Source organism: Cheilinus undulatus, linkage group 16, assembly GCF_018320785.1.
Source record: "Cheilinus undulatus linkage group 16, ASM1832078v1, whole genome shotgun sequence".
Classification (NCBI taxonomy): Eukaryota; Metazoa; Chordata; class Actinopteri; order Labriformes; family Labridae; genus Cheilinus; species Cheilinus undulatus.
In genome coordinates, this window is record NC_054880.1 from 3,431,680 (window position 1) to 3,444,763 (window position 13,084).

The following is a 13,084-nucleotide window of genomic DNA, read 5'->3' on the forward strand; positions in this document are numbered from 1 at the left end:
GCCAGTGCTTAAGACCCCTCAGTGCACAATGCATCCGTAATCCATCCATCCATCCAACAATCCATCCATCCATCCATCCATCCATCCATCCACCAATCATCCATCCATCCTCCATTCATCTATCCATCCATCCATCGTCATTCATCCATCCATAAACCATCCAATGATCCATCCATCATTCATCTATCATCCATCCATCCATCATCCATCTATCCATCTATCCATCCATCCATCCATGCATCCATCCATCCATTATCCATCCATCCATCCATCCATCCAACGATCCATCCATCATTCATCCATCCATCCATCATTCATCCATCCATTCATCCATCCATCCATCATCCATCCATCCATCCATCATCCATCATCGATCTGTCCATCCATCCATCCATCCATCCATCCATCCATCATTCTTCTATCCATCATTCATCCATCCATCCATCCATCATCCATCCATCCATCCATCCATCCATCATCCATCCATCCATCAAACCCCCAACCATGCAGTCTTTATTTTTTAACATTTGTGATTTCATCCCTGCTGATATTCCACAGCCAGCTGTAAGTGATATTATTAGAAAGTTGAAGATTTAAGGGACAACAGCAACTCAGAAACAAAGCAGAAGGACCTTGTAAAATCACAGAGCAGGGGCGCTGACTGCTAAGGTACATGGTGCATGGTACATGCTCTTCAACTGGCATTAATGTCAGCACAGAAACCTCAGTGGGAGCTTCATGAATGGGTTTCCATGTCAGAGCAGCTGCATGCCTTCCTCACATCACCAAGTCTACTGCCAAGCACTGGATGCCGGTATAAACGACACCGACACTGGACTGTGGAGCAGTGGAGTGATGAATCATGCTTCTCTGTTCAGCTGACAGATACTATATTGCCAAAAGTATTCGCTCAACTGCCTTGACTGGTATTTTCTTAATCCGTAGGGTTTGATATGACATCACCCTATGCAGCTATAACGGCTTCAACTCTTCTGGGAAGGTTTTCCACAAGGTTTAGGAGTGTGTTTATGGGAATTTTTGACCATTCTTCCAGAAGCACATTTGTGAGGTCACACACTGATGTTAGACAAGAAGGCCTGGCTCTCAGTCTCTGCTCTAATTCATCCCAAAGGTGTTCTCTCGGGTTGAGGTCAGGACTCTGTCCACACCAAACTCTCTCATCCATATCTTTATGGACCTTGCTTTGTGCATTGGTGCACAGTCATGTTGGAACAGGAAGGGGCCATCCCCAAACTGTTCCCACAAAGTTGGGAGCATGGAATTGTCCAAAATCTCTTGGTATGCTGAAGCATTCAGAGTTCCTTTGACTGGAACTAAGGGGCCAAGCTCAGCTCTTGAAAAACAAGCCCACACCATAATCCCCCCTCCACCAAACTTTACACTTGGCACAATGCAGTCAGACAAGTACCGTTCGCCTGGCAACCACCAAACCCAGACTCGTCCATCAGATTGCCAGATGGAGAAGTGTGATTGGTCACTCCAGAGAGCGTGTCTCCACTGCTCTAGAGTCCATTGGTGGTGTACTTTACACCACTGCATTCGATGCTTTGCATTGCACTTGGTGATGTATGGCTTGGATGCAGCTGCTCGGCCATGGAAACTCATTCCTTGAAGCTCTCTATGCACTGTTCTTGAGCTAATCTGAAGGCCACATGAAGTTTGGAGGTCTGTAGTGATTGACTCTGCAGAAAGTTGGCGACCTCTGTGCACTACGTGTCACAGCCTCCCCAGACCCTGCTCCGTCATTTTACATGGCCTACCACTTTGTGGCTGAGTTGCTGTCGTTCCCAATCGCTTCCACTTTGTTATAATACCACTGACAGTTGACTGTGGAATATTTAGGAGTGAGGAAATTTCACGACTGTACTTAATGCACAGGTGGCATCCTATCACAGTACCACACCGGAATTCACTGAGCTCCTGAGAGCGACTCATTCTTTCACAAATGTTTGTAGAAACAGTCTGCATGCCTAGGTGCTTGATTTATACACCTGTGGCCATGGAAGTGATTGGAACACCTGATTTCAATTATTTGGATGATTGAGTGAATACTTTTGGCAACATAGTGTAGGTGAGTCTGGGTTTGGCATTATGCTAACTGTGAAGTTTGATGGAGGAGGGATAGTATGAAGCGGTTTTGTAGGGTTTGGTTCTGGCCCCTCCAGTGAAGACCAGTCTTAACTATGAAATTAACGCTGGCTCAGCGACCCACTTTTGGGTCGGGGGCCACCAGTTGAGAATCGCTATTCAAAGCAATAATTATGAGGAAATATTTTCCAGACTATGAAAATGTGTAATGTTGTCTCTAAGGAGTACACCAATGGAACTGACATCAGGTTTTGTTTTTAAAATATTTTTTAACCATTTTTTAATATTTTGGGCTCAGTGGGCTTCCATACTTACTTCCATGAAATTTGCATCATAAATCGTGATTTTATAATTTATCAAGAATATAATCAATTTTAGGGAAAGAAAAATGATAAATTCCTTTGTTTAAATATTTCATAACGTGGATTTATTGGGACTTTATCCACTGTGAGTGTATTTATTATTCATTCGCTTCGCTTTCAGTGAAAATCTAAAACATAATTACACATTTAAGGGGAAGCATTCCGGTCATTTTCACGTTGGGATCGATACTCAGGGATCAATACTCTGAGGTCTTTTGTTTCTTTGTCTCAGTGTTCGTCTCTGAGCCGCTGGGTGGCGCTGTGGGGCTCCTTTACCGGAATGTAGGATACCGTGCGCGCCCGCGTGAGAGAGAGAGAGAGAGAGAGAGAGAGAGAGAGCGAGCATCTGCCTCCACACTGACCAGGCGCGAGGATGCTGCTCCCTCGGTGTTCCAGACTCACGGACTCGGAGCTGAGCACGAGCCGCTCGGACTAACGGAACCACCGCCACCAGCTCTCAGCGGGCACCGAGACACCGCGGGGCCGGCCTGAACCTCCTCCCCGTCGGCGTGATCGTCCGGAGAGCCCCGGAGCGAGGAGGAGGAGGAGGAGGATGAAGAAGAGCAACCCGAGCAGGCGGGTAAGAGCGGGAATCTCCTTTTTTTAATCATCACTGAGAGAATTAATATCACTCAGTCATCATTCATCCATTCATCATCTTCATCCTTTATCAGCATCATCATCATCAGCAGAGCAGCGGATCATTAATCTGAGGGTTCAAACATCAAAGAAAGTAGAGCAAGAAAACGTTTATTTTACCTTCAGCTCAATAAAAACTCAGATCATTCAATCTTCTCTTTAAATCATGTCTAAATCTGCACAAATACGGACATAAAGAGTGAAATAGTCCTTTATATTCTTATAGGACTCCCCTCGTGCCGTCTGCAGATTTATGCAAATGACTGCATGTCTGAATAATTATCCTGCTCATTTATTTTCATCTAAAGCTCCAAAATAGAAAAGAAACAAGATCTTCGTCTTTTTCCTCCATCAGGGACCAAATATTGACTGTACATATAGAAATATCAATGCTAAAGCCTTAAATTAAAATAGAATTAAATATTTATAGACACAGAATCACCACCTCTCCGATCATCCCCACTGTTTTAATCCAGAGAGAAGTATTAATATTTCACGACTAAATGTGTTTCAGCTGATGCAGAAATTATTCTGATGATTATTTTAATCATTTATAGGATTTAGATGTCACAGTGACGGCGGGGACAAACAAGATCTGAGCTCTTTAGGCTGAGATTCATTCAACTTTTAGAGTTTTAGAGCATTTTGGTGGTGAATAAGAGACTTACTTGTGCTGTGGTTTTTAGATTCAGCTTAATCTCATCAGGATGTGAAAGAAGAGAACATCTCTTCATCCTAAATCAGCTTTTTTTGCTCTCATTGGCTGTTTTTATTTATTATACTCCAAATGACTGACAGAGCAAGGCCGAGCATAAAGGGGGGTAAAGGGAGAGCCTCCTGGGGCCCAGACAAACCGGGCTCATGGAGGTCAGCAAGATCACGGTCCACTGTAAAGTTAAGCTGTAATGAAGATGTTTTATTTTTAACCTGAATAATCACCAACCTTACCAAAGAACAAAAATGATTTTTGTTTGCTGGCCTTTTTCAAAATGTAAAGTCCTTCTCTTAAAACAGAATGATCTTTTTATTGGTGATGTTAAAAATGTGAATGAGCTGCTGAATTAATGATAGGAAAGCCACGTCAGACCTCACAGGACAGAATGTGCACTAATGCAGGATGCCAGAAAATAAAGTGGAAGAAACTTAGGTGATTTATTTTTGTAAAGGAGAGAATAACGAAGAGGGAAATTGGCAGAAATGGATTTAACATGTCAAAAAAAAAAAAAAGTTAAAAGTTGCAACAAAGTGAGAAATTGATGCAAAAAAGGGTGAAAAGTGGAAAAAAGTAACATGAAGCTGCAAAATTGGGCGATATGGTAAAAAAAAGGTGAAAAAGTTGCATTGAAAGACAAAAAGCAGCAAAAAAATGTAAAAATGGGTGAAAAATGAACCAAAAAGGCATAAATGGGTATTATGTGGCTTCAAAAAGCAGGACAAGCCACGAAAAATAGGTGAAAATAGTAAAAACTGGTAAAATGTTCCAAAAAATTGGTGCAGGAATGAAAAAAACAAGCTAGATTGTGAAAAGGGGAAAAAATTGACAAAAAGCCGCTAAAAAAGTGGCAAATATGAGTGATAAATGTGTACATAGGCGTAAAAGGCCAAAAATGGGGCAGAAAAGTCATAAATGGGTAAAACATGGCATAAAAGGGCCAAAAGGTGCAAAAAAAGCTAAAGTGGATTAAAAAAGACGCAAAATTGGGTGAAAAGTGGCGTAAATGGGCAAAAGTGGCAAAAAAATGGGCCAAAAAGAATATATAGGTAAAAATCGGCTTGAAAAGCACAAAAGCCACAAAAATGAGTGAAAATGGCCAAAACTGGTTAAATGTGGAAAAACGGAAAGAAAGAGGCAAAGTATGGGAAGAAAGCCGCAAAAACCAGCTAGACTGGGCGACAAAAAGGGGCAAAATTTGGGCAAAAAGGCATAAATGGGTAAAACATGGCATTAAAGGGCCAAAATGAGCAGAAAAGGTGGAAAAAAGGTAAAGTGGATCAAAACGCAAAAGTGGGTGAAAAGTGGCAAAAGCTGCAAAATTGGGCGATGTGCCAGAATAGGGCAAAAGTGTCAAAAATGGGTAAAAAGCAACAAAAAAAGGGTGAAAATGGTTAAAAATTATGTACATAGGCAAAAGTGGCAAAAAATGGGCCAAAAAGAATAAATGGTAAAAAGTGGCTTAAAAAGCATGAAAGCCACAGAAATGAGAGAAAATTGCCAAAACTGGTTAAATGTGGAAAAACAGACCAAAAGAAGCGAAGTAGGGGAAGACAGCCAGATTGGGCGATGTGGCAAAAAAAATGTTGAAAAGCAGCTAAAAAAATGGCAAAATGAGTGACAGAAGGCATATGTGAACAAAAAGGGCCAAAATTTGGGCAAAAAGGCATAAATGGGGAAAACGTGGCATTAATGGGCCAAAATGCCCTGAAAAAGGTGGATAAAAGACAAAAGTGGATAAAAAATGTCTAAAACTGGCAAAATGTTCCGAAAGTTGGGCGAAAAGCAGAAAAAACAGTAAAATTTGTATAAATGGGTAAAAAGTGACAAATGGGCAAATGGTAGCAAAAAATAAAACAACAAAAACATCTTTCATGGAAGCAGGAAGGGTTGCTGTTGTCTTTAAAATAATGAAAACATCCATTATAGCAGGATGGACTCCATCGTCTGCATGGTGCATAAACAAACACAGACCAGGTCAGGTCTCTTCTTGTTTCTTCTTTGCAGATAACAAACTATGATTGTGTACCCACCCATGGTCTCAGACTGTGTACCAAAATGTGCTTGGACACAGAGCGATGTTACTAATGTGACAGCAGACCAGCAGGGGAGCAACCAAGCATGAAAACTCAGACTTACAGGTGCATCTCAGGAACTTTTAATGTCATGAAAAGTTTCCAGTATTTAAATTTAGAAAGTGAAACTTCTATATTTTCTAGATTCATCACACAGAAAGTGAAATATTTCAACGGTTTTTATGTTTGAACCTTGATGATTTTGGCTGCAAAATTCTTTTCATTTCTGCACTCAATACTTGGTCGGGGCTTCTTTTGTATGAATTACTGCATCCATGCGACGTGGCGTGGAGGCGATCAGTCCGTGGCGCTGCTGTGATGTTATGAAGCCCAGACCAGTTGGCTGGCCAGTCAAACACAAACAATCAAACTTAATCATCTCAAAAATGTTCCGTTTTGCTCATCACAGATGTACAACTTTTTAAAACTCTAGATTTGAAGTCTTTTCTTGGAAATGTATGACTTTTAAAACATGAAAAGTGTGGTTTTTTTTGAAACAAACAGACATATTTATTTATTTTAAGTGGCCCTAATACTCTGTCCCACAAACCCAATCCTCTCTGTGTGACGTAACGGTGAGGCTGAGCTCTGCTGCAGCTTTAATCTGCAGGAAAACACAACCAGCTTCATGAACCAACTCAAACATGGATTTAATAAGCCGCATTCTTCTTCGTTGGTGTTTTGTCTCTGCAGTTGTGTAATAAAAGTAGGTCAGTCTCACTACTCCTCCTCCTCACCTCTCTCTAACATCTCTGAACTAATCCTCCTCTTCCTCCGTCTCCATCTTCCTCCTCCCACGTCTTCGTCTCCTCATCCTGCTGTGGGAGCCACGACTCTCTCAACTCCTTCTTTCTTTTTCTTCTTACTCTTCAAATCTTGATCCAACAGGGGCAACTGGATCTGGTTCAGGTTCTTGAAGACGTTTTGCCTCTCCTCTTTTGAAGTGGAGACCAAATGTCTTCATGTCCAGTCTTCTGTTTGGATGAAGCTTTGAATAACCACTGAAAACCTCCTGAAGTGAGAGTAAAGCAGGAAATATTCAGAAAAACTCGCTGTGAGGGGCTGGGGCGGGGTAGGGGTGATGGTGTTCATATCCTGGGTCTGATTCACAGCCATCGACTGTATAGCTGCATAAGTGATAGATCTCCACACATGCAGGGGAAATGTTCTCTCCATGTCATTCTCCACTCAGTACAATCATTGAACACGGCTGTGTGTCTTTTGTGTGTTTTTGAGGGTTCTGTTGTCTTGGGTTTTTGTCATGTGGATACCATGTGGCTAAATTGTGTTTGTGTGTCTTTATTGGGTGTTTTTCATGTTTTTAATGTGTGTTTATTGTGTGTTTTTCATGTGTTTATTGTGTGTTTTTCATGGTCTACTGTGTGTTTTTCATGTGTTTATTGTGTGTTTTTCATGGTCTATTGTGTGTTTTTCATGTGTTTATTTTGTGTTTTTCATGTGTTTATTGTGTGTTTTTCATGGTCTATTGTGTGTTTCAGGGCGCTCAGGACTCGGTCCAGCAGCCGGTCCAGCAGCCGGAGAAGGCTGGCTGGATCAAGAAGTTCTGTGGCCGTGGGATCTTCAGGGAGCTGTGGAGGAGCCGCTTTGTGATCCTGAGAGGGGACCACCTGTACATCTCAGACAAAGAGGTCAGGATTATCAATAATTTAGTCTTAATCAGAGCGCGTATACAAAGATAGATGATGTGACCTTAAACAGATGTTAAAACATCTGGAGATCCCCCTGCTGACTCGTTTGCTCTTCATGTTAACTGTTTTATTCCATTTTATACCATATTACAAACTAAAATTGAAAGACATAGCCTTTTAAAAATGCATATTTAGATCTCACAGCCTCCCTTTTCTCCCTGAAACAAGCCTGTGGTGATGGAGACGCTTTGCAAAATGAGCACACTCGCTGTGTGTTGCTGTTATTACAGCAGAGGAGAGAACATTTGACTTGTTTTCTGTGTAGCACAAGAATTGAAACGACACCAGTGGAAGATGTTTGATTAGTTACCTGATTCTCTAGTATTTAGGTCTTTGCACACGGTCTCTTGTGTTCATCATGTTAGCACACTGACTACAAAACTTTGACTGTTTATTCGCATCCATGCAAATCCCCTCCTTCCCCTTCCTCATACATTAACCTTACTTTGAGATTTTTCTGTGTATTATGTGGGAAAGACCAAAATTTCACAGCCAAAGTTGTTCTTTGTCTCTCCATCTTGGCTCAGTGCTACATGAGGAATGAGAAACAGACTCGGTGTGCAAGGGTTGGGCTGTTTTACAGACCCCCAAAAAATGCATCTGAAAAATAACAGAGGCTGTCAGAGTGCTGATGACTAAGCTCATCCTGATGTTGTCTGTCACACATCACTCTGCTACACTAACAGCCGCATCAGTTGTACCTCGTGTGTGCACTAGAACACACTGTATGTATTCATTCATAATTTAGAGTTGCATGATGCTGCATGCTGAATAAACTGACACTTTAATGCCAATCCTGCATGTGAATAAGTTCCATAATAAGTGCAAGTGGAATTTATTTTGGAAAAACTTGCATGGGCACAAGCACCTGCTCCTCTGTGGACTGTCCACAGCAATTACTGCTTCAATGGATCGTCAGTTTCAGGATCTGGTTTAAATCTTTGTTGACATATTTGTCCACAAAGTCACCATACACAATGAAATATCCTTGTTTTCTGGACTGTTTCTGAGTCAGAGTCCTTAAAAAGTAGTTCAGACAAAAGGTCCTCCTTTTTGCACTGCTGACTTCTGTGGTACCTGCATGCCGTCTTTTCACCGAGTCTCTGCAGAGAGATGCAGCTGCAGAACGTCTACTGCAGCCGTTCTCAAATGTCAGGGCAACGAACTCTAGTGTCTAGGTGTGCCTTGGGCATTTGTACAACCGTATGTCAATACTACAACTATATGAAAAGTGCTGTAATCAGGCCGGCCCACAGATCTGGCTGAGCCCCTGAAAAACAACCAGAAAATGGCTCTCCCCAGTAGTGATTTATTGAAATCATTGCATGTGTGTTGGATCAGTAGCATTGGTGCTAGCATCCTGGCTAACAGTTACTCATTTAGAGCTGAAGCGCGGTGAGATATCTTTGGGTTTGGCTGTTAAAATTATGCATTCATGCTACTTTTAACCATGTTAACCATTTTTCCTCCCCATAGTTGCCACTTCTTTTGACACCTTGAACCCATTTTGCTACTTTTTTGCATTTTCTCCACTTTTTTTTGCTACTTTTGACCCATTTTTGCCACCTTTTGCCACTTTCTGCACGCCAGATATTTTTTCATCACTTTCATCACCTTTTTACCACATTTTTAACACTTTTAATCGACTTTCATCTCCTTTTTCTCAATTTTACTTTGTTTGGCCACTTTTGCCCAATTTTTCCACATTTTTCTCATCACTCTAACAACCATTTCTTTCACCAATTTCTGCGATTGTTTGAACAATTTTTTTTACCAGATATTTTTCACTGTTAAGCCCTTTTAACCACCTTTTTATGACTTTTTACTCTTTATTGCCACTTTTTTGCAACTTGCAACATACTTTGGTACCTTTTTTGCCCATCTTCACCCACCTTTGTCTGTTTGGCAACTTTTGTATCCAATTTTTCCACATTTTCATCACTTTTAACCAATTTTTGCCACCATTGCTGCCATTTTTTGGCAATTTTTTTTTCATCACCTTTTTAACTACCTTTATGACATTTTTAACTTGTTTTTGCTACTTTTTACCCACTTTCGTTTCCTTTTTCTCAGTATCTACCTATTTTTCACTTGTTTGGCTACACTTGCCCAATTTCGCCACGTTTTTCTCATCACTCTTAACCCAAGTTTTTACCAATTTTTGCCACCATTAACTTTTCACCCACTTATGCGATTGAACATTTTTTGTGCCTGATTTTTTTCATCACTTTCATCACCTTTTCACCACTTTTTAACAACTTTTTACTCTTTATTGACACTTTTTTGCCACTTGCAACATACTTTACCACCTTTTTGCCTATTTTCAACCATTTTTGCCCCCTTTTTGACACATTTAACTGACTTTCACCTCCAATTTTGCCAGGTTTTTCTCATCACTCTTAACCCAATTTTTTCGTCCACTTGTGCAATTGTTCAATTGTTGGCCAGATTTTCTCATCACTTTCATCACCTTTTTACAACTTTTTTACAATTTCAACTCTTTATTGCTACTTTTTTGCTACTTGCAACATATTTTACCACCATTTTTGCCAATTTTCACCCACTTTTTCCTGTTTGGCCACTTTTTTCCCAATTTTTCCACATTTTCATTACTGTTAACCCCTTTTTACCACCTTTGTCCACTTTTGCCTTTTTGGCCACTTTCTTTGTCCATTTCTTCCACATGTTTTCAGCACTTTTAACCCCTTTCTCCCACCTTTTTGCAACATTTATCCTTTTTGGACACTTTTGGAACTTGTAACCCATTTTTGCCACCTTTTTGACACTGCCGACTTGTTTATGCCACTTTAACCCACTTTCACCACCTTTTTTTCAATTTTTCTCAATAAAAGTTGTCTCAGCATCTTCTGTTTTATTTCCTGGACTCCTGATGTTTTTGCACACTCTGACAGAGCTATGGAGTTGCCATTACTTTCCTGATCATTCAGTTCAGTGTCTCCATCAACATTGTTAACATTACCAGTAAAAAGGGGACTGCATTTTTTTACATTTATAAAAAAACTATTTTTTGTTGCTTTGATAATTGTTTTTATTTTTCAGGCTAAATAAATTGATTATCACAGTTTAACTTAACAATAGATCATGGTTTTGCTGACCTCCATGATCCCCCTGTTGTCTGGGCCCCAGAAAACTCTCCCTTTCCCCCCTTATGGGCAACCTTGACTCTAACATTATTTAAAGAGTCTATTTTGTATTGATATGGATATAGTGGGCCTTGAGATATTGGCTTAACCTTCAGTGTGCCTTGGCCAAAGAAAAGTTTGCAAACCTCTGGTCTAGTGTAGACCATGCTGATAAATGTTCTGTAGAGTCAGGATCACGTAATGTGAAGAGTGGTCTGAATGAATCACACATCAACTGTGATCCATTTCACCACTAACACTGTAGCGGTGTGTGAACACCCATCACAAGAAGCATTCTGAGCTTGTTTTTGAGCCAAAGACGGCTTAGACGCTGCATCGTCCATCTTTATATCCCGTCCCTGCTGCGTACTCAGCCTGGTTCTGAACAGTCACGCTCACTGGACGTCTGTCTGATGACGGAAATCTCTGAAGGCGTTCAGAATCGGACTGGAAGCGGCTGAGCGTGAGACTCGCGTCTCTTCGAGCCAGCTGGTGATTTCAGCCTGTTGGACAGGACAGGGAGGATTGTGGGTAATTTCTGGCAGGTCCTTTGGCTGTGAGTTTGAGTCGAGTGTCAGCAGCTGTTTGCTGTCAGAGCAGCTTCACTTTTTATCCTGCTGTGGATGGAGAGGGTCTCAGCCTGCCAAAATACTGACAAAACTCAAATCTAAGGAAATGTTTTAGTCTCATTTCCTGTCAGCTGTGCCTTTTACTTCATATAAGACACATTCAGCTGGCAAACACAGATAACTGTCTTACTGAAGATGTAAAAGGCTAAAAATAAAGCCTGTAGTGGTGAATGTTTGCTGATCGCTGTGACCAAACTATTAATCATTGATAACCTGCCTGGTCAGGAGCAGCTGATCCAGACCAGCAAATGTTCAGGCTGAAAGCAGCTGCACAAACCAAAACACTGTGTCCCAATCAGCTTGAAATCCCATCATTAGCATCATTTTACTCATTACAACCAGCTGACCCACTCCTCCTTGATCTCTGCTATTAGATTAGAGAAAATCTCTGTACTATTGAAAATATAATTGAAAATATAATTTAATCTGAGCAGGTTTAATTTACACATAATTGATGTGATTCTTTTCTGACCTTGGCCTCTGTGAAAAATTAAGACATCTTTACAACAGGGAGTGTAACGTAGGGTTGTTCTGATACCGGTACCAGAGATAGGTCTGGTACTGCTTCAAATACAGGTGTTGGTATCAAGTACACCGTTTGGTTTAGCCTTATATTTTGCTTCGTTTAGCCATGCAAACTGTTAGGCTGAAAGCACTGCATGCACTGCAGGAAACCATTTTTAGAGCAGTGAAGAAGAACCAAAGGAGCCACTCCTGCAGCAAAGAGTGGAGGCTGTGTGACAGTTTTTCTCTAAATGTGACCGTTGAAACGCCTTCCAGACCGGCGCTGTCAGGAGGTGACACAGTTTATTTAAAGTTAAATAACTTTTGAGCCAAAAATTGTTGCCTCTTACTTGTTTTTCCTCTTGAAGCTAGCCGTCATGCCTTCCCATTAACGCTATTGATGCTTTTTAATCCCCCGCGTCAGCATTTTCAGTGAGCCTGGAACTTGTGTGACTTTTGGGGACTTTAATGATTAAATCCACACCAGTGTACCCGATACTGAACGTCTTTTTATCTATTTTAATCAAATCTTGATCATTTATTACTTATTTATTTAGCTTGAATGCTAACCGCTGTATTGTTTACCCTTTGTGAGGGTCTGTCAGCCAATGACAGGCTGTTTCGTAATCATGTGATGCTGCCAGAATAGAGCATAATGGAGAGAGAGAGAGAGAGAGAGAGAAAGAGACTGTGATGCAGGCCCCTTTATTATTGTTATTTTAATATTTAGCAGTGAAACTCAATAATTCATTATGATTGTATTTGTTGAGCCATGTTCTGACTCAAATAAAGATCGGTTCAGTACTCAACACTTTGGTATTGTTGCCCTGCACCTAAACAGGTCTGTTAAATCCCACCTACATCATTCTAACAATTCATGTTAAATATTCAGATTAACAGACTGCGCTTGATTCAGTTTAATCTCTGAATGAAGGAAACCCAAGAAAACAACCACATCCCTGTCATACGTAACGGTGCCACACACGGATAAAAAAAAGCATCTGGTCCTGATTACGGCTTCTTAGTAACAGCAGCGTCAAAGTAACATTTGCCAACCTTATTCAAAAATCATTTATTTTAAAGTCACACAGAGGAGAATTTGTTTCCTGATCCCTGGAAAGTTCATGCATCAAACTTCAGCTAACTTCCATTAGACAGAAGGTTAATCTTTTCTCTATCCCATGCTGTTACAATCATCATCA

General features: G+C 40.8%; 1 protein-coding gene across 1 annotated transcript in view; it reads left to right on the top strand.

Annotated features, from left to right (window-relative positions):
• The first annotated feature begins 2,893 nt into the window (after positions 1-2,893).
• LOC121523360 (pleckstrin homology domain-containing family O member 1-A-like) overlaps positions 2,894-13,084 on the top strand; it is a 31,666-nt gene continuing 21,475 nt past the window's right edge. Inside the window, exons 1-2 of the mRNA XM_041808210.1 lie at positions 2,894-3,051; positions 7,397-7,546. Coding sequence (XP_041664144.1) covers positions 3,025-3,051; positions 7,397-7,546 — 177 coding nt within the window. The 5' untranslated portion in view covers positions 2,894-3,024. The remainder of the gene's footprint in view (positions 3,052-7,396; positions 7,547-13,084) is intronic.